General features: G+C 39.7%; 1 protein-coding gene across 1 annotated transcript in view; it reads left to right on the top strand.

Annotated features, from left to right (window-relative positions):
- Positions 1-22,037, top strand: part of CA9 (carbonic anhydrase 9) — a 733,318-nt gene that overhangs the window by 311,482 nt on the left and 399,799 nt on the right. The window contains exon 5 of the mRNA XM_044087344.1: positions 14,435-14,501. Within this exon, the coding sequence (XP_043943279.1) occupies positions 14,435-14,501 (67 nt within the window). The remainder of the gene's footprint in view (positions 1-14,434; positions 14,502-22,037) is intronic.

Raw genomic sequence — 22,037 nt, 5'->3', positions numbered from 1 at the left:
TGTCGGGACCCATTGATGCAGCGTTCTTGGCCTTAGTGAGAGCATTGAGGGCCTGTTCTCTAGTAATAGTAGGGGGAGTTATATTTGATGAAATTTCCTCAGGGGAGATAGGGGGTAGGGTTATAGTTAGAGCTAAATTTGTCTGCCAGTCTGCTATTTCTTCTGGTTCATTATAGGTGGCTCCATTAACGGTAAGTTCTGCAGACAATTGTATACTACCTTTGAGGTTGCAGATGTAGCTAAAGAATGCCTTGTGGTTGTCCTGGGCCTCCAAATCAAAATTTACCTCAAATTTGGATTTGGTAGACTTTATTTGTCCTCTGAGTTGTTTGTTTAGTTTGATGAGAGAACATTTACACTGCTGGGTGCTACAACTCATAAATTTTGCCATGATTTTCTTTCTTCTGTTATACAGTGTATTGATGTTGTGATTCCACAAGGGTTGCTTGTTTTTGGAGTTAGTTCTGTACTTTTTTCTGGTTGGTACAGCTGCCTCTATGCAGCTATTAACATGTTTATATAAGGTTTCTGTAAACAGCTCCACATTGGCAGCAGTGTTCTCAGGATTTAGGGAGGCTTGAACTTTTGTGAGGTTATCACTTAATAGTAGGAAGACAGCCTTAGAATAGTTCCTGAACATTCCAGTGTTAACTGGGGCTCTGGGTTTTATTTTTACTTCAACGGGGACTGCATTGTGATCTGACCACACCACAGAATGCATTAGACTAGGAGTATGCAACACTCTCATATATTAGTGAGGACCAGATTGAGTATGTTTGTACCTCTGGTCAGCATATTGGCAATCTGGCACAGGAAGTCTATGTTTACAGAATACAGGAATCTATGTGCCTGCATGTTTGGTGTCATATATGATTCCCAGTTAATAGTGGGATAATAAAAGTCACCAATGAATATGGTAGTGAGTTGGATGGTGAGTGTTACTAGTAAGCTTAAGTACATGTTATGCATTTCCTGGGTCATAGAAAAGGACATTCGGCTGGTAGGGAAGGAAGTGGTATGATATTTTTGCCTATGGTGACTTAAAAGTGGAGAAGCTCAAGTGCATCATCCTGTTTGACCAACCTTTAGGACAGGTATATTTGTTTTTGATTTAAATCAAGATTTCTCCGCCTTAAGTCCCTGCCTGAGTAGCAGCTGGTCTAAATGTGTGGAAGGCGTTATACCTTTGCACTGCCGGGGTGCTCTTCATGGCTTTAAACCATATCTCAGGGACCACACATACATCAGCATTCTCTAGGGTGAGGAGAGCTTGTAGAGAGTTGAGTTTCTCGTTTAGACTTCTAGCATTGAGCAGTTATGCCATTAGATTTTCTTGATTTAGAGTTGCTATGTCAGGAGTATTTTCAGTTTGATATTGCCTAAAAAAGGCACTATGGGGGAAGACAATGTTTTAGCTAATATTTAAAAGTCTAGAGAGGAAAGGTGCAGACCATCTCTGGCAAAGCAGTGTGGGCTGTTGACCATCTCTTTCATGCTCACAAATATAGCACCCCCTTAGATTAACAACAGAAACTAAGTCAATCATTAAAGTCACTCAGCTTCTGTTCATATTGTGGCATCATCCTTGGAGAAGGTAGAATGGTGTTGAATATTAGGCTCATACCAGCCTGAGAGACATATTCTAAAAGCTCCATGATTTCTCTCGTCATACAGTCTAGGGAGCTATGTCTCAGGTCATTTACACCCACACAGACTATGACTGAGTCATACTGACATTTGTGGTCCAATGACCTGAGTGCATGTGTAATGTGGCAGATCATGGCCCATGATAAACAACTGACCATGACTTTCTCCTTACTCATTCTGGTAAGAGGGTTATCAGTGTGTCTCAGAATGTTGGATTGTCTGGTGGCTTGCCTTACGGGCTTAGAAGTAGAAACTCCGTGAGATGTGATTGTATATGTTGATGTGGATGTTGTTTTGAAAGAGTCCATTTCAGGCTGCTGAGGGCATTTCTTATGTGTGCTTTGTCTAGGAGGTCTCTGGGGTTTAGGAAGATTACATTTAAGTGTGTCAGTATATGTGGGTCTATGCAACTGCTTCATGCAGTGTGTGATCGGTGCAGCATGTGTACTACTGACAACCTTTTTTGACATTAGGAGTGCTTTTATGTGAGAGCTTTCAGTTTGTTTGAGAATTATCTGATTGTTTGTAAATATGAGGCAATTTCTACATTGCCTCAGGATGTGCATACCCAAGTGGGAAATTTCATATCCATGGCAACAGACCTTTTTTTATTACATGGTTGTGGTGAGAATATAGTGTAAAGTCAGGACTATCTAGTTTGCAGCTCTGGGGATAATGCTTGTCATTGCATAAACTAGCTCCCTGAGTGCAACAAGTTATTGGTGAAATTTCAAGAATGCTTTTACAGGAAAAATATCAGCTCAAGGTGCCTGTGTCTATACAGAACATTACCAATCACTTGAGGGGAAACTACTGTAGCTGAACTAATTGATGGTTGAAGTATTTAAGGAGATATTCTGAAGTTAAGTTAGAGAGCAGCAACTCAAGCAGAAGGAATTAGTTTTGTCAAGAATCATGAATAGTGGGGGTTCAGCTAACTGGCTACTATTAGAGCTGGCCTCACCACATCTTCACACTGATGGGATACAATGCCCTACTGCTTCTTCTCTCACCACTATTAGAGCTGGCCTCACCACATCTTCACACTGGTAGGATACAAGGCCCTACTGCTTCTTCTCTCACCACTATTAGAGCTGGCCTCACCACATCTTCACACTGATGGGATACAATGCCCTACTGCTTCTTCTCTCACCACTATTAGAGCTGGCCTCACCACATCTTCACACTGATGGGATACAATGCCCTACTGCTTCTTCTCTCACCACTATTAGAGCTGGCCTCATCACATCTTCACACTGGTAGGATACAATGCCCTATTGCTTCTTCTCTCACCAGGAGATAACAGTATCACTAATGGTACGATAAGAACCAGAGAGACTCTTTGGAGATCAACATTCTTGTCCAAGATGATGCAAAGGACTGTAGACTTGCTGTAGCTTTTTACTGGTAGATGTCTTGAATAGCAACCAGACCAATAAGGAAGGTCCCACACAGATGCTCACCACCCAATTAGAAACAGTCAGGAATCATTGCAATCTGCTTCTTCTCTCACTAGGTGCAAAACAGAGTACAGCTTCCAAACTGGCACCTTTGAAACAGTTATCATGCTTTCTATTGATCAGTAGTCTGCAGGAAATAATGCCCTTATACTCCTTCTCTCACATAGAGCAAGCCAAAAGTACTAATGCAACATGGCTATTGACAGGCAGAATGTGGATTCTCCACTGATTGGTGGTCCAGAGTTTAAAGATAAGAAGGAAAAATGTGTTAATATCCTAAGAGCTGCAGTGTGCACTAAGCAGATATGAACAAGGGGTAACTCAAGCTTTAGCAGACTAAGGGGACAGCCACTAATTTTAAAATCACAAGACAGATTGGATGGGCACTTAATGTTCTGGCTCTATGGAATACAGTAGGAGGGACAATGAATTTAAAATAGTTGAAGGAGAGTGATTTAACAAAATAATAATTGTTTGCTTACTGACAATAGCCAATGAAAGAGGAGAGGGAAAGAATTATGTGGTCAAGTTTACATAAGGGGCAGGCAACTAGAAAGACAGTAATAGAGATACATTACACTATACAAAATACAAGAAAGCAATAAAGCAGTGAAAATTACAAGAAAGTAATATAAAGAAAAACAAACTAACCTTTTCTTCACAGCAATCTATGGCACTCTGAGTGAGCTTTTCCAGTAAAACCCTGAAATGTTTAATTTTACCCTTTAAGTATAAGGTAGGTTTAGTTCCTAAGTCTTCCATCAGTTCACAGGTCTTCTTCTTCTCCTTTTGGCTTTTCCTGGTTAGGGTTTGCCACAGCACAGCAGCATTCCACAGAACAATTGGCAGTGGAGTTTTATGGTGTCGAGTTGCCAGCCTGGCATCCAACCTCCCACAGAAGGCAGACACATGCACACACTCATACCTAGGGCCAATTTAGAGTGTCCAATCCACCTACAGCACATTTTTGGGATGTGGGAGGAAACCAGAGCACCTAGAAGAAACCCACATGATCGCAGGGAGGACATGCAGACTCCACACAGAAGGCATCCCACCCAAGAATCGAACCAGACAAACTCTAGCTGTGGGTCTAGTATACATGATCGAAATTTCAAAAAGCCGAAACCCATATGGCCAAGATCGTATGTTTGACTTTTGAAATTTCTAACATGTAAAAAAAAAAAAAAAAAAAAAAACCTACCAACACTTTGCTAGCAGGGGGGCAAGCCTGCACCCCCCACACCCCGTGCTATTTAAATATACCAAGTCTGAGATCACACTACAGTGCAGTAAATGGAAATTTTCCCGGTCCGTGCTATAGGGAGCTGTCCATTCAGAACGTTCGAACTTCCAAAATTTGATCATATGGTCTCAGCAATATAAAAGTTGGCGTTTTGGAAGTTCAATCATCTGTAGGGGACCCCTTGCTGTGAGGCAGCAACACTAACAGCTGCACCACCATGGCCGCCCTTTCCATCAGTTCACAGATAATTAATCTTAAGTGACCCATTCTAATTTCTATGTGACTCAAAGGCAGAGACAGCTCTGGTTTCTTTACTAGTTTAAATGTGCAATAACAAACCGAATAAAATTAAAATACAGTGTAATGAAAATACATCGCAATATACAAACTAGAAGAAGGCAATATAAAGGAAAGCAAGCGAACCGTGTCCTCACAGTAGTCTAGTGCAGAGTCGGAGTGATCTTTTCCTGTAAAGCGTTGAAATGTTTTATTTCACCCCTTAAATATAAGATTTAGCTGCATATGCACAGTCTTGACATGCTACAGAGACAGCTGTCAACTACAAGCAGTGTGTGAGTGGCTGTGGCCTAATGTGCGAATCATGGACAGGCAAATGTAAAGAGCCATTGAGCCTGAGCAAGGAGGCAGTGGTGTCTCCTTTGTGGTTTAACTGACCAGTGGTGGGTATTGCTGATGGACGTGTCTCAGTGCACAAGGACACAATTCCAGCAGATGTAACAGCACTGAACCTGTGCCTGATGTACATAGGTCTAGGGCATCCACAGAGATCTTCACTCTGACCATGTATGGTCATGATGGAGTTCTGAACTTGGGTGCAAAACTGCAAAGAGTGCCTTGAATACCAGTTGATGATTCCCCAGGGAGGTATGTCATAACAAGTGGCTCTGTCTATACTTCCCAGCATTGGATTTGCCTACCATTTTCAACAACCTCCTTGACAATGACATACACAGTGAATGTTAAATAAAATATGTCTGCTTCTACAATGTACTTAAGTGATGAGTACTGTGTGTGTGCAGACCAACAGTAGGCTGAGTTCTACACCAAGATATCTTTCAGGATGTGTTTGTCATCCCCTAGTGTTATTCACATAAGGCTTTCTACATTACATTTACCACCTGTCCCACTTCACATGGGATAGTCCTATTTGGAAGTTGCTTTCTGTACCACAAAATATGAAAAATCAGAACTGTCATGAAACTGTGGGGAAAAAAACAAGTATCCAGTAAAAGCTGCATAAAATTATTACTTTTTATCTGAAATACCTTAATGTTATAAGAATCAAGAGAAACAACTCAAATTCCATAAGAGTAAGTTCCTATTTTGTTAAATATGTGGTCTAGTTCTTTGTATACATCGTATGTATAGTTTGTCTTGCAAAGTTCATGCTTCCATAAAAAAATGTCCCATTTTGGGAATTTGTGGATTCCTCTACTACAAGAATCATAATCCAGATGTACACCACAATGGTAAAGTTGTAGGAACAGAAGGTTCAGACATACTGTAGAGGCCTTAGGATCATTCTTCCATAAAGTAATTCCCTGAAGCAGGCAATACAGTTGTGTTTGCTGCAAAAACTGAGCAGGGTATTAGCAGGCCAGAACACATACTCAGTGATAGTTAGGCCCTCCTTGTCAACAAAGGCACATACAAATCTTGCCAATCAGCTGTAGTCCATACTAGGAGGTGATTATAAAAGATAGATGAACATACCATAAGTTCATAAGTTCATTTGAGGTTGCTAGGTTAATAGCCCTAGAGTCTTTACAAGCCTAACCATCTAATACCCATGTTCCCTAATTAATGTTGATTAGATGGTTTTATTCACAGAGCGAGTCTATGATCAGCATCAACTACTCCTATCCATGAGGGATATAGGTGCCACCCCTGGAGTGAGTTTATGGTCTCCCATCCAATTGTATAGGTTGCGCTTGAATAGGGTCACTGAGGGCCTTTGCTTCATATGAACTGGGAGTTTGTTATAGAGGAGTGGCAATCTCTGGAAGATATATTTGTCTCTCCAGCATGTTCTGTTAATGTCACAGGCTAGGTTGAGATCACTGGAGTGAGTGGTACCAGTCACACACTCACAGCATGGACAGATGTGGAGTATAAGGTCCACTGTACACACAACCATTGTAAGCACATGTGACCACCCCTAACCCATCTACCCACACTGGTAAAAGTACAGCTAATGTGTTGTTGCTTCATTAGACAAACATGTTTTCATACATGGGATCTCACAGAATACGACCCAATTGCAGATGTAACCATCCCCTTACAGGATACAACAGCAAATTCGGAAGTTAGAATCAAACAGAACACTTTATAAGACTTGCATACCCTAGTGACCAGAACACTCACAGTTCATGGCCAAAATCAGAGCCTATTTCACCCACATAGTACTGCAGTCATTAAACCCTACTGTTGTGTAGTTTAGTTACTATGTACCATCCCCTGCAAGTGTTCACTTTACCCCAGACAGTGTGTACCTGTTGTCAGCTACACCCATTAGCTCATCTCCCTACCCCAACACTGTTTCAGATACTTCATTAAACAATTGACAACTACAGTATATTAACAATCAAAATAACAATAATAACCTCCTCAATCACTTGACTCTCTTGACTGCTTGTACAAGTGACAGAATTTTTTCCTCCTCTGTGTTTGTCACTTCACAGGCTTTTCTGTGGAAGACTTCCAAAGTAATGTCTGCAGCTCTTTCTGTTGTGAAATTACAATCCTCTTAGTGTGATCATTATGCTAATGAACCTATCTAAACAAAATGTTTTTGAATTGTACTTTTATCTCATTGCACAGTTCACCTATGGCCTATAGTGTTAACGCGCAGAAATGGAACCTATATAGGTACTACACTGATATTACAGATGTAACATGCCATAGTTCACAGCTACCACCATCCTGTCACTCCATCAGTATTAGTGCTTCTCTCTCTTGTGGCATAACAATGTGAAGGGCTAATGACGTGTCTAAAAATGCATGTCAAGTGTTGACAGCAGCAATGTGCATGGATGTGAGCAGGCTTCCATTTTTCCCTGTATTGTGATCTGCTCCATGGCTATGGCTTCGAAGGCACTGAGGGTGGAACAGCTACTACTGGCATCAGCCATTATAGTGATCAGTGCAGGCACCATTAGAGTGACCCGAGGAGGTGCCATTTTGACATATGGCAATGGGAAGAAGATATATAGTAACTATGCAGGACAGACATAGTTAAATGAGTCCTCGCAGGACATTTAATTCATGGTTCTTGCATTTCTTGTTAAAGTTTTTTACCTCATGAGCAGATTGCACAGAATATGCTCCTGTGTCACAGGAGAATGGGGCATCTTTATTTTATTTATTTATTTATTTAACATTTGTTACCGGGAAAGTCTGCCTGGTATTGTATAGGTAGTTTTGTATTTCATAGTAGCATTGCATTGCATTATGCACTTTTATAATTCTGTAGAGATATCTGTAACAACCATATGTAATAGCAGTATATACTGCTCAACATTACCTCTATAAATAAGCTACAATGCTAATCCACATGCCGATTACATCTACAGAGGATCCCCATATTCAACATTTGGATACAAATAGTAAGCTTGGTCTGCCCATAGAACATGCCTGTTGTCACAAGTAGTTATGACCTTTGACATAAAGAAAATGCAGTATCTAATGCTTTAGGAAGAATACTAGGTACTTTGATCGTAAAACTGTTGATTGTATACTCAGAATGGGTATCATCATTTGGAAAGTAAGCACCTATAGATATCACCCACATCTTTGATCAACATGTCCATGCATTCTTTAGGAAAGTGTTTGCGACTGCTCATCTAATACTAAAGGGGAAATCAGAGTGATCCACAAAAATAATTGTACCGCTGTATACAAAGCACTAATCTAGCCCGTTAAAGAGTGCAGTCAGAATTTTGTACTTACCTAATGAAACCCCTTGAACAACTACAGAAAGTCCAAAGGTACAAAGAAAATACTGGAATACAACATACCCCTCAACTTTCCCATATTTGTCAGAAAATCCAGAATTTCACTTTAAAATAACAGGGCGCCATGAAATTCCAATTGGCGCTTTTAAATCACAATCTCTACATCTGTTTGCTCCACCTCACCTGCCATCACATCGACAGCCCATACTCAGAATATCATCAACATGGTGATAGAAAGAGAGCTGTGAGTATGCCTCTCTGCCTGTATGTTTGCAATTGTTTGAGAAGAGGGAAGCAAGTACTGGTAATGTATAATTTAATATGGAGTCTAATTCTGAACTCTGAAGCCATCCAGAAATTAGATCCAACAGGCAGCATTAATCTGTATACTAAATATTTTTCAACATGTTATGGCCTATAGAGAGGAACTGAAAAAGAACACAGTACAGAAGCCAATTCTGCACTCTGCAGTAGCAGGTAAATTGAAAAATGCTCTAAACATGAATTTCTAATTAGCAGTGCTAATCTTCGTAGGTTCATAGGTTCATAGGTAAGTACTAGGCTAATGGCCCTGGAGCCTTTACAAGTCTAGGCCATAGAAGTGCCCTGGCATTGTGCCGCCCATTGTTATGTAAATGTATTTTTCTTTTGTGCACATGAACCTTTTAAAGAACAGTCTTAATATATCATCTGTAGGATGATACCTCACACTGTTTCTCTTTAAACCCCATCATTTCACTAGACAATGAAATCATTTGGTCTTTTAAAGAGACAGATCATATTTGCTAAACTGAGAATTATAACCAAGTTAAAACTATTATGCAGAAAAGTGGGGGATTTTTTGGCAAACACTGTCACTTACCAGTTTTAAGGCTGATATCCTTTGATGTTGACAGTGGCATGCGTGACATTTCTTCCATTTAGAAACTCAAGATGGAATAAATGTTGAGATGGATACAGTTTTGGCCTAGTCAGCTTCATCAATATGTGCTTCCGAGTTGGTCAGCATGCAGACTATTTGACCACGATTTGCTATTTCTTATGTTTTCTAGGCTAGGGTTACTGAATTTTATAAAGCTGTGTCTATATAAGTATACGTGTCTGCATGTGTAAAATGTGCATGTGTGTGTCTGGATGTGTATCTGTGCACACAACATGCAGCTGTAAAACCAAGTTCAGTTTTAAATTATTATTTACAGTTGCTCATGACTCCTCTTTAGTGATAAAACATTTTGTATAGTTGTTCGTTTTAGGAAATGAACAGATAGTGATGCAGTACATTGTCAAAAAACTGTGTTGACACTCTAAATATGAAGTAAAAAAAGCATTCACTTTAATGGAAAAAGTGATAAAACCAGTTACAGTTCACACCTATATGCAGTTTACAGTATCCAGTCTACCTACTGCATGCTTTTGGAATGTGGGTGGAAACTGGAGCACCACGAAAAAAAAAATTGTAATTTATTTTTTGTTTTTTAAACTTTTGTTCTGGAGTGATGATATCTTGTGATCATTTTAGAAGTTGGATGGGTTATGTTGTTGAATATGCACTTTATGCTAATTAGATTATGTGTGGCTGTTGCTGGAATATTCTGAGCCACTTTGACATTCCTAATACTTTTATCAATAATGAAAAGCCTGCATAAACCCTTCCAATAGTCACAGTGATGACAGACTTACTGCTGTGTCTGTTTAGCCTTCTTTTGTTCATTTCCGCAAGAAAACCTTTGTCTTCAGCCACTAGAGCTCACATGCATGGTTAAGGGTTGCAGGATATGGGTTTAGAGGTTACTCTACACCTGTTCACATATGGCTACTTTGTTCTTAATAGAGACCTTTATAGACATTGACACGTAGTATCTGGTTTGGGCTGCTTTCGCAGAGTTCCCAGAATTAAAAGCTAATGCAACAACAACAAATGATTCAGCTGAACTGTTGAAATAGTAATTCAGTTCTTTATTTATTTGGTTCAACTCTGTATCTTTGTCCCCTAAGATCTCATTATCCAAACCATCATAATATGTACCAGAAGAGGGCGTAAAACCACTTGGTAACATCTTGAGTGCCTTTGGTCTGTCTCTCTGCTGGGCAGGTTTAGTATCTTGCATATGATGTTCTTGTTAAAGGAGCAACATTTGATGCATTCCATGGCAGCCTAAAGAATAGCAGCTACTGAAAACTGAATAGTAGGATTTGGATTTATTTAACAGAGGAGGTGAAAGAAAATTAACATGCCTTCCTTACCTCATTCCTTTAAAGTGAGGAGGGGGTTTCCTCATGGGTCCATATATCATGGTTCTTTCTCTTCACAAATTTTTGATAATGCACCCAGAAGTTTCCCCTATTTTGACAAATATTGGAGTTGCTATGTTGGGCATTACTACACACACAGACAGAATTATACACATTCCCAGCATCTAGTTGGTACACTCCAAACATTGCTTTGGCTTGGTTCAGAGTCAAAAACTCAGCTTGTTCATGGCTACAGTCAAGCAAGTTTCTTGCTATACATTTACGCTTGCCTGCAATTGTTCATAACAACATTTTATGGAGTATTCTCCCTTCTTCCAGTCTTGGTGGAGCTACACAAGCAACAAAACAACATGGAGTTAAAGATGTTGCAGGTGCTCTGCAAGCCGAACAAGCATTTAAATGTCAGGGATACTGTGCATATAAGTAAAGTGATGGAAGAGCTCCCTCTCAACTGAAGGAGGAAGACAGTGATACAGAAAATAGTCTGTGAGGGTCCAGGCTTTACTTTTAAACCTCTCCATTCTGTGCCACAGCTGTATATATTATTATTCCTTTGTGGCTGCTGGATTCTGGTTAAGAACCACACATGTAACATTCCACTGTCTCATATTTGCTCACACTACCTGGAAGGAATTGATACTCTGTGCTATAAATGTTCAAAATGCTGCACCATTGCTAGAGCACATACTCTGGTAGTGGCAATATTCTCCCTGTTTACAAAAGCTAAAGCTGCATCGAGAAATGAAGCAGCGATTTCTACGGGGACTATGGGAATGTTTCTACATATTCCCTCTTGGAAGTGCCCGACAGTACTCTCAGCAGCCCTGGAGGCATTAGGACCTGTTTCATGGAAGATTCCTGTCCACTTCACATTTGCAAGCACTGCTGCTTGCCTGCATATGTCAGGTAGTGTAGAAGGCAGGTATTGTAAAGAATGTAGTTCATTATAATGAGAGATAACTCATCCAGAGGAAGATGCTCAGTTTCCTCTTCTTAATAATCCCACTGATTAAGTACCACAAGTGAAAACTGAAAGTGCTACTGCAGATAGGAAAATAGCCCAGTTTATATTCAGTTAGGCTGTTCCATCTTATTAGTGACTGTGCGATTTCAAACTTACTACACCTAAGTAGTAATGGTATAGGGTGGAGGGGGCCTTGCCACCCTGCAAAAATACTTATTTACTGAGAATTGCTGACTTTTGGTTTGAAAGCACAGGAGCTGAGGTTTTAGTCTTTTGATTAGCTGATTTTCAACAGCTTCAAGATATACTGAGGTTTTCAAAAGCTGAAGTTTTATAAGCTGGAATTCATTAAGTTGGTAGCTTAAATTATCATCCAGATCCATTATAAAGATGGTTTAGCAAGAACCTTGACATGTCAGCATTTAAAGCCCACTCTAACTAAGGCATGGATGGTATAGTACTCAGCAGTTGGTAAAGGAGGAATGAATGTACTTGAGAGAGTTCTAGAACCTTATAGAGTGGGACATGTCTTGGACTTAGATATGTACCGGCCTTTCATAAGGCATTGCAGTGAATCTTAATGATTTCTGCTTTGCACAAATGTAGTGTTCATGGATATTTTGTAATTTATGATGTACAGTAACTCATTAACACCTATGTGGTGTGGAATGTCACCCCTCTTGCAGACTACACATAGCTTGCATTGCAGAGCATTTTCTGAAAAATAAATTAAAAAAGCATAAGATAGATAAATGTAAATATTTTGCAAACAGTAAAAAAGCTATTAGAACTGCACAAAGAGCAATGTTATCAGTTAGAAGTATTCTTTCCAGTGATAATAGGCAGTGCATTCATAGTCTTTCCATAAATACTATAATGTATTATAATGTACATGAACCCCAAATTGTAGTTTTTGCTAAACTTTAACAAATTCTCATATCTTGAAACCTTTCCAACCTAGATATGTATTGTTAGAATGCTTTTGTTAGTCAAACATAAGCTTTCACATGATAAAAAATTCTCTACAAGTGCAGGTTTATTGAGATATTAACAGAAATATGAAAACATATACTTAATTGTATAATTAGCAATATAAATAGCACTGACTATCTCTCAAGATGTGCTACTTACAGTGCAAATATCAAAGACAGTTTTCTTCAATAACATCTAAGGTTTCACCTGATATTATGCAACAGTTTGTAAGTCACTTGGTTTTGAAGTATTAAGTTCATAGGGAAATATTGCTTATTTTCTTAATTACTAAAAAACTAACAATATCTCAGACATAGTTTGATAAAAGTGGTCATTAACAATAAATTTTCCTCTCTCTCTCAACATGGCATATCACACTATACCCCTCAATAACATGTAAGGCTTTCAGTTATGTAAATATGAATAATAAGTGACAGTAATTATTTTCACTACTGCAGCAAATCTTCAAATAACTATCTTGGTGTCATTTCTTAATAACTCCTTGCCCTTTCTAATACTGCCTATTATTAGTTGGAAAGTTACTGAGTAAAGAAACCAGACTCCAAAAAGGTCTGGATACCATAAGAAGCTATGGGTGTGAATTGGAAATGGACACAAAAGGCATTGTATGCTTGAATGTGGTAATTATGAATATAACACCAGGGGTATGCTTACTGGGCATCAGTGCTTTACAGGTAATATGCTTATTTTTTGTTTAAGACATAAAAAAGCATTTCCTGTCCACCTTATGCAGTTTTTTAAGCTATTTGTCTTTTTTGCCTCTTTATTTAGCTATTGATTTGTGTATTTATTTAGCTGTCTGCACACAGGCACAATGGAATTAAAATGGGAAATGCAACAATAAGTCTTTCAACATTAAAACTCAACTCAAAAGTTAAAACAAAGTTAAGTTCTTAATAAATCAGTGTACCTAAAATGTTTTGTCTCCCATGACTATATTTCTTGTCTTTTTCTTTAGTGGTGACTTTTTGATTTTTTGACTGACTTTCCTGATTCCTCCTACTTTAATTGTACATTTTCTTGTCACTTTTGATGTCAGAACTTAAAAAAACAATAGTTTTGTGTGTGTGTGTGTGTGTTTTTTATCTTTTTGCTCTGCATTTTGATTCACACAAATATCCGTCTCTTATGTGATGCCAGTTTTATGAAGCTCTCCTGGCTGACTTCCACAGTGCATTCTCGAATTTAGGTTAGTTCAGTGAAAACACATTGATCTAAAAGAGCTTCATCCAACACCACAGAAAAAAAGCATTACATGCTCAGTTATTTGAGAGATTCAGGAAAGCAATACCAACATGGGTATTTAACACAAGTTTATATGATTCCATTGAGTTTTCAGAAGCTCGAAATTTGTATGTTTGAGACTAGATGATCAAGTTTCCAAAAACTCAAAATAAAAATAAAAATAGAAAATAATGTTTTTACAGGAGGAAAGCCCCATTCAACCCCCACACCCCCTGCAAATTATATATACCAACTAATGGATCACACTACAGTGGGAAGAGGGTAAATTCCCCGACCCCAATGTACCTGTACTACATAGAACTGCTTCAAAGGGGATTTTACCCTTTTCACCACTGTAACGTGTTTTTTTTTTTTCGAGTTTTCTGAAACTCAGTCATATGGCCTCGACCATATCAGTTTCAAGTTTCCAAAAACTTAGTGAAATCATATAAACCCATTTAACACATATTGAAGAGAATACAGTGAACCTTTTGTAGAAAACATTGGAATGATGTCTGATCAATTAATATAGGCAGAAGCCTGTTTATTTGTCAGAAGCTTACCATACTTCAGATGTACTTACCTAATGCATAACTTAGACGTGTGCATGAGTCTATCCGGCTGAAGACAAATACTGAAGTTTTAAACTGTAGTACTTTTTGTCTTTATATTCTAGGTTGGAGAAGAAGAAAATGCAGGTTATCAACGTGTATTAACGTATCTGAAGAATGTCACTGAAGAAGGCAAGTACATGAAAACAAGCAAACTTACTCTAAGATCATAGACTTTCATATCTCTCTCTCTCTCTCTCTCTTTATATATATATATATATGTGTGTGTGTGTGTGTGTGTGTGTGTGTGTGTGTGTGTGTGTGTATGCATTTATATATATATATATATATATATGTGTGTGTGTGTATAGATAGATATAGGTTCATAGGTGTGTACTAGGCTAATGGCCCTGGGCCCTTTACAATCTAGCCCATATGATTACCCTGGCATCGTGTCACCCGACCTTAGTTCCCAGTGCCTCTGTCAAGTAGAGCCACTGGAGTTATCCCAGGGGTGAATTTTTTTATTTCCCATCCACTCATCAAGATGTCTCTTGAAGAGGGCCAGTGAGGTACTCTGCTTTATATGTATGGTAAGTCTATTCCATAGCATGGGCCATCTGTGTTATGAAATTGTCCCTCCAGCTTGTTCTGTTGATTGTGGTAATGAGGTTGAGGTCTCTGGAGCATGTAGTGCGGAGGGATTGGGATTTCTTTAAATGTAGCATTTCTAACAGAGCTGGGTCAGACATGGCTTTGTAAGTCAAGCAGAGATCACCTCTAAGTAGGCGATATGAGACAGAGAATAGTTGGAGTTTTTTGAGTCTGTCCATACAGGACAAGTGTTTAAGGCCTAAGACCTTCTTTGTGAGGTATTTTTGTGGCCGCTCCAGTTGTTGTAGGTGTCTAGTGAGGTACATGCCAAATGGGGCATTGTACTCGATGATTGGCCTAATGAGGGAAGAGTAGATTTTATAGTTTACCATGAAAATCTTACAACATACTTTTGTGAGTGATTACTTACTTGAATTAAAATGTCGTAAAATCCAAATTCCAAACGATCACAGCACTGAAAGTGGTAATTTAAGAAAGTCAGCAATGTCAGCTTTACTGAACCTATCTGGACTTCCGGTTATGTTCTACTAACATTTTGCAGGGGGGCAAACCCCCCTACACCCCACACACCCCCTGCTACTTATATATACAAACTCTGAGATCATACTACAGCGAGAGAAAGGGTAAATTTCCCAATCCCCACTATAGTACAGTACAATCTCCATTCTAAACGATGAATCCACAATGGCGAATGCTAGTGTGCATTCGCTGTTGTGGATTCAAATATATAAAAATCGAAGTTGAGAAACCTTGAAAAAGTGACATTCGACCTTCCAGGATTCGTGTAACTGTCTTTCGACATTCTGCTTCCAAACCTATATATATATATATATATATATATATATATATATATATATATATATCAGAAACTCTGGTTTTCTACTGGATGGCATGCTTACATTAGAGTGACATTATAGGGAAATGTTAGTTATGAGACACTTGAGTTTGAAATAACTATTACCAAGTCTAGAAAAAGCTGACAAGTTATACAACTTTCATATGTGTAAATATTTATGCATGATACTGCCAGAAAAACAAATCATTACTGCTTGTCTAATCTGTCTAAAAATATTACAAGCCTATCTGCCCAGCTCATGTAGGTATCATCCAATGCTTCACAGTTCGGTAACCACATAATACAGTTCCACACTTCTCTTCCCTATCTTAACACTCTAGCTACAAAGAAAGCCATCTCACATACTGTTCTATCTGCCCTCTACCCTTCCCCCCTCTAAAGAGCTGTCCTCAGATTTCCACTTGAACCTGCTTCGTTACCAGTTTGCATGATGCCACATTTCCTACTATGCAAAACATAATATCTTGTCAGATGAATTCAGTGCATTTCTTTGCCTGATTAAATGATATAGCAAACAAAATACAAACTGTGAACATTGCTTACCAAGCCTGTAGCAAAATTCTTGCTAGACACCTAATATTCAGTTCTAGCATTCTTAAGGTGAGTCATCAGATTGTCTGATGTAAAAGTTGTGTGAACAGCAAAATAAAAGACAACACTGATGAAAACCCCCATAATAAAAACAGTTGTGCTTCTCGTACTTCAAGATTCAGGCTCAGCCTTTTTTAGAGTCTGCATACAAGTATGATGCTGAGATACAGTAGTTAAAAGTGTGCGTGTGTGTGTGTGTGTGTGTGTGTGTGTGTGTGTGTGTGTGTGTGTGTGTGTGTGTGTGTGTGTGTGTGTGTGTGGGCGCACGTGCGTGCACCCATGAGTGTACGTGTCTGTCTGTCTGTCTGTGCAGCTCTCATAATGATTTGCAGTAATGCTGTCATACAAGTGAAAGAGCTGATGAGACTATCAAATACCTGGCAACTTAGAATTAATTCAGCAAAGTACAACATGATACACCTGATAAACAAAATCCCCAAAGAGAACACCACTAAATGGAATGGTAAAGTTATAGTAAAACAATCTGAAAAAATGCTCAGAGAAAAATTATAGCTATTTAGTTTGCCATTTTTGTCCCCTTACTGCCTACCAATCATCAAACTGTTCCTGACCAATCAATCCATTCATTCCAAATCACCAGAGTGAAAGTTAACCAGGAGAGGCCATCATTCAGGCAGCCATCGTTTTTTTGTTTCCTTATTGGCTCTGGCCCCAGCATGCATTTGGCCAAGTGCTGGCAGTTGTGAAAGGGACTGACCTTAGAGGTAGTGCCCTCACTTTGCAAAAAGTATATCATCAAATGAGACACATTCCCCTAGAAGCATGAGTGGTGTTTTTCTGGTCCCCACTATAGAAATCTCACTGCCTGCATATGCTCCTGATTGTGTGCAACCCGCCCCACCCCTATGAAGAGGAAAGTGTGTCCTGCCCCTTTACAGTTTTCCCTCCCTGTATGGCTCCTTCAGTGCCAGGGCTGCTAATGAAACCCTGGCCACCTGGGTCACAGTCAGGGTCCATCCCGCTATGCCATGGAGCTAATAATTATATCTGTTGCCCAAATACAAAGGGCAGAGTAAGTAAGGTTGGGATGATACTCAGATGACAGAGAAAGGTGTCATCAGCAAAAAATAGCAAATGTTATTCATAAGTGTAGAAAGTTTTTAAAACTCCCTCAGAAGGACTGACAGTGATTCAAGACACCCCATTTTTCCAAACACAATGACAAAAATGAATGTCGTTCAGAGAAGTGTGTCAAATTTAATCTAGCTTCTGCACCAGAAACTACATAAAGAAAGATTTAGGGTACAATGCTCTAAAGGACAGGACCTCTATATGCTGAAGAGGATTTCTTCCCTCTCTATATAAAACACTAGTCAGTGTCATTGTCTCTTTCACTGGCTTATTATATATGATTCCATTATGTATAACTGAAATTATTTAATTGTGAACATAAAATAGCATCATTAAGAGGTTTAAACATAAGTAACATCGAACTCCATAAATACTGAACCTGCACAAGATAAAGAAAGGAAAACTGGCCAACACTTTAGTAATGGGAGATTATCTTTCCATAAACTGGGGGATATACATGAGCAAACACACACTTGCCCAGAGGTCCCTGGACTTTGCTAACACAAATGCTCTGGAACAGATGGTCTGCATCCCCACTAGGGGCTGTAATATTCTGGACATAGTATTCACCAGCATGGGGGGGGGGGTCACTGTACTTCCTCATGTGTGATGCCCTCCCTGGTTAGGTCAGACCACAAATCAGTCTTGTTTGAAGTAATTACTGGAATTTACACCCTCACAGGTAAAGCCTACTAAGTGATGGTATAAAAAGCTTCATACCACCCGCAATCGCAGACATCAATGATCACTATGCAGAAGTATAAGCAAGTATCCTGTACAAACACTTAAGCAACTGCATATACTCTGCTGTACCTAACCAGATCAAAACCAGGTCTTCTTGTGAAAACAAGCCACCATGGTGGACTTCAAGTGTAAACAGATTACATAACAAGAGGAAGAAACTTGTCCAAAAGCAAAAGGGATATCACTCTGCAGAGGAAGGGTTCCTTCCTAAGCCTAAACAAAAACTAAAATCACAGCCCTAGTCAAGAATAATCATATGGCATTCTTAACTACATCCAGAGTCTAAAAGAGAATACCCAGGTATGCACAGAACTGGTTGTAGATGGTATCATTCATACTACACCAGAAGATATCACCAGCCTGATAGCTGACAGATTCAGTGCAAACTTCATCCCCTTATCATAACCTACCATATCCCAAAGCATACCTGACACCAATCATCTGCCTAGTATCTCTAGAGAACAGGTCATCTCTGCACTCACCAAGACCAAAAACTCAGCCTCAATGGGACCAAATAATATCCCAGGTTGTTTACTAAACAATCTAAAATAAGACCTAATGGACCCACTTGGCCCACTAATGCCCACATGGCATTCTCTTTAATCATAGCTTGAGAACTGGCTATGTTCCTGCAGAATGGAGAACAGTAGCAGTAATCCCCCTGCACAAAGGGGGGGGGGGGCATCAACTGACCTTGGGAACTACAGACCCATAAGTCTAACCAGCCTCATCTGCAAGGCTGTGGAATGAATTATCATGGACCTTATGAACAAGAACATAGGCGACCTACAAATGTTGGACTTCCAGCCCAGTTTGGCTTCATTAATTGTAGATCATGCTTATTAAACCTGGTGGACTTCTTTGGGAATGTCACCAAAGCCATGGACAAAGGTAATACACTGCACACAGCCTATGTCAACTTTGCCAAGGCATTTGACACAATTCCCCACTCTGGCATCATTTTGAAACTCTCCCAGATAGGGATTAACCCTTATGTTACTAGATAGGTATCCAATTGGCTCACTGATAGAACACACTCTGTCAGAATTGGTGACTCCACCTTCACCAGGAGACTCGTCACCAGCGGAGTACCACAGGGGTCTGTGCTGGGCCCCTTACTTGTTAGCATCTATTTCTCAGAAGTCCAGGCCAAAGCAGATAGCCTTTGGCTCATCATGTTCACTGATGACTGCAAACTGGGAGCAATCATCAAGTCCTCCAGAGATGTCAACATATTACAAGAAAGGCCAACACAAACAAATGACTGGTGCCAAAGCCATGGCCTAAAACTAAATGCAAAATAATGCATTATTATTCCCTTTGGCAAAACGGAAGTCCCTACAAATTACAATATTGACAGCACCCCACTGAGTTCCAGCCCAGTAGTGCAAGACTTGGGAACAAAAGTTGATAGCAATCTGAACTTGACCACCAAGTTTCCACAGTGGTAAGGAAAGCCTTCTATGTGGTGCACCTCATAAGCAAGGGCATAGCATCCAGGTCAAGGGATGTTATAACTCTACTGTACTCGATCCTCATCAGACCATGAATAGAGTATAATGCATCCTTTTGAATGTACCTCGCCAGACACCTGCAGCAGCTGGAGAGACCTCAGAGGTTTCTCATTAAGAAAATACAGGAACTTGAAAATAATGACCTACGTGGACAGGCTGTAGCCCTGTCACTTTACTCTGTATCTTATAGCCTGCTAAGATGTGACTTGTGCCTGGCCTATAGGGCAATCTCCAACCCTGCCCTAATGGAAATGCTGCATGTCGACAAGTCAAATGGCAACATGAGTCACTCACTTTAGGGATCTCAACCTAACTTGTGACATTAACAGAACATGATGGAGAGACAGATATGCCTCCCAGAGACTGCTGCTTCTCTGGAATAGAATTCCTATTTATGTAAAACAGAGCTCCTCACTAACCCTATTCAAACACAACCTAGATAATTGGATGGGAAACTGAAAATTTGGACCTAGGGTGGCACTTATGTCCCTCATCAGGGGCAACTGGTGTTGATCACAGACCTGCTCTTTTCATTAATTCCATGACTACCCAGAAAAAACAAATGGGGATACTTGGGATTAACACGGCTAGGCTTGTAAAGGCACTAGGGCTGCTAGCCTAGTAACCTCCTATGAACCTATTTCCTTTCTCTGTCTTCACACTAATCCCCCATAACACTAGCCTCTAAATAGAGACTCTTTCCCCCCTGAAGTACCTTAGTTTTACATACTAACCCTAACCCTAATCCTACCCCTGCTTCCAATACTATCTCTTCACCTTACAATAAAAATAACCTCTCATAACCCTACCATTACAGAAGACATACTCGGACATACAAACTCACACTACCAAAACTACATTTATCCCCTTACCTAACCCCAATCTTAATCCTTAAATACACACACTCACAACAAACACATAACATTTATTCCTTTACCTAACCCTGACCCTAATCCTAAAATACACATGGAAACACATAGAATTAATCTCCTTACCTAACCCTGATCCTACCCCTAAAACCCAAACACATGCACAAACACTGTTTACCTCCTTCCAATCCCCAATTACCAGAACGGCACCATATATATTATTTACATAGATTAGTGCACATGTGGGTTATTTTATATAGGGCAAATTTCTAGGGCTTTTAAAAAACGTATAGCTTGAACATTTAGGTGACATGACATGTAAACAAAAACTCTGGGCACTTTACCAACATTTATTAACACATCCTTCTGCTAAATTCACTTTTATTCATATAGATAGTGTTTTACTAGAGACTAATATATTTTTTAATAATGCACTTTGCTGAACAAGGTAAATATAAAATATAGTCTAAAAAGTGATGCATCTTATTTTGACAGCCAAATTTAAAGCATTAGAAACACAGAGGTCAGAAGTAGTTGCACTGTGTCTTTGTGGACTTAAAGAAAGCATATGACAGGGTGCCTAGAGAGGAGTTATGGTATTGTATGAGGAAGTCGGGAGTGGCAGCGAAGTATGTAAGAGTGGTGCAGGATATGTACAAGAGCAGTTTGACAGTGGTGAGGTCTGTGGTAGGCATGATGGATGCATTCAAGGTGGAGGTGGGATTACACCAAGGATCAGCTCTGAGCCCTTTCTATTTGCAGTGGTAATGGACAGGCTAACAGACAAGATCAGAGAGGAGTCCCTGTGGACTTTAATGTTTGCAGACTACATTGTGATTTGTAGTGAGAGTAGGGAACAGGTTGAGGAGACCCTGGAGAGGTGGAGATATTCTCTAGAGAGGAGAGGAATGAAGGTCAGTAGGACTATGACAGAATATATGTGTGTGAATTAGAGGGAGAACAGAGGAATGGTGAGGATGCAGGGAGTAGAGCTGTGGAAAGTGGGTGAGTTTAAATACTTAGAGCAACAGTTCAGTGTAATGATATGTGTGGAAGAGAGGTGGGGTGGAGTGGGTTGGAGAAGAGTGTCAGGAGTTCATAGGTTCATAGGTTAGTATTAGGCTAACTGCCCTTGTGAGCCATTTTAAGCCTAGCCAATTATCCCCTGTGAGATTCAAACCCTGTACCTTGTGTTTGTAAGGCAAGCACCTTAACCATTAGGTCACCCTCCCACCCTCTGGTGATTTGTGACAGATGGGTATCAGTAATAGCGAAAGGGAAGGTCTACAAGTTGGTAGTGAGACCAGCTATGTTATATGGGTTGGAGATAGTGGCACTGATGAAAAGACAGGAGTCAGAGCAGGATGTGGCAGAGTTAAAGATGTTAAGATTTGCATTGGGTGTGACGAGGATGGACAGGATTAGAAATGAGTATATTAGAGGGTCA

Source organism: Protopterus annectens, chromosome 1.part1, assembly GCF_019279795.1.
Source record: "Protopterus annectens isolate FY-2018-M chromosome 1.part1, PAN1.0, whole genome shotgun sequence".
In the NCBI taxonomy this organism is placed as follows: Eukaryota; Metazoa; Chordata; order Ceratodontiformes; family Protopteridae; genus Protopterus; species Protopterus annectens.
The sequence above is the reverse complement of the archived record's forward strand: the minus strand, read 5'-3'. Positions and strand labels throughout refer to the sequence as shown.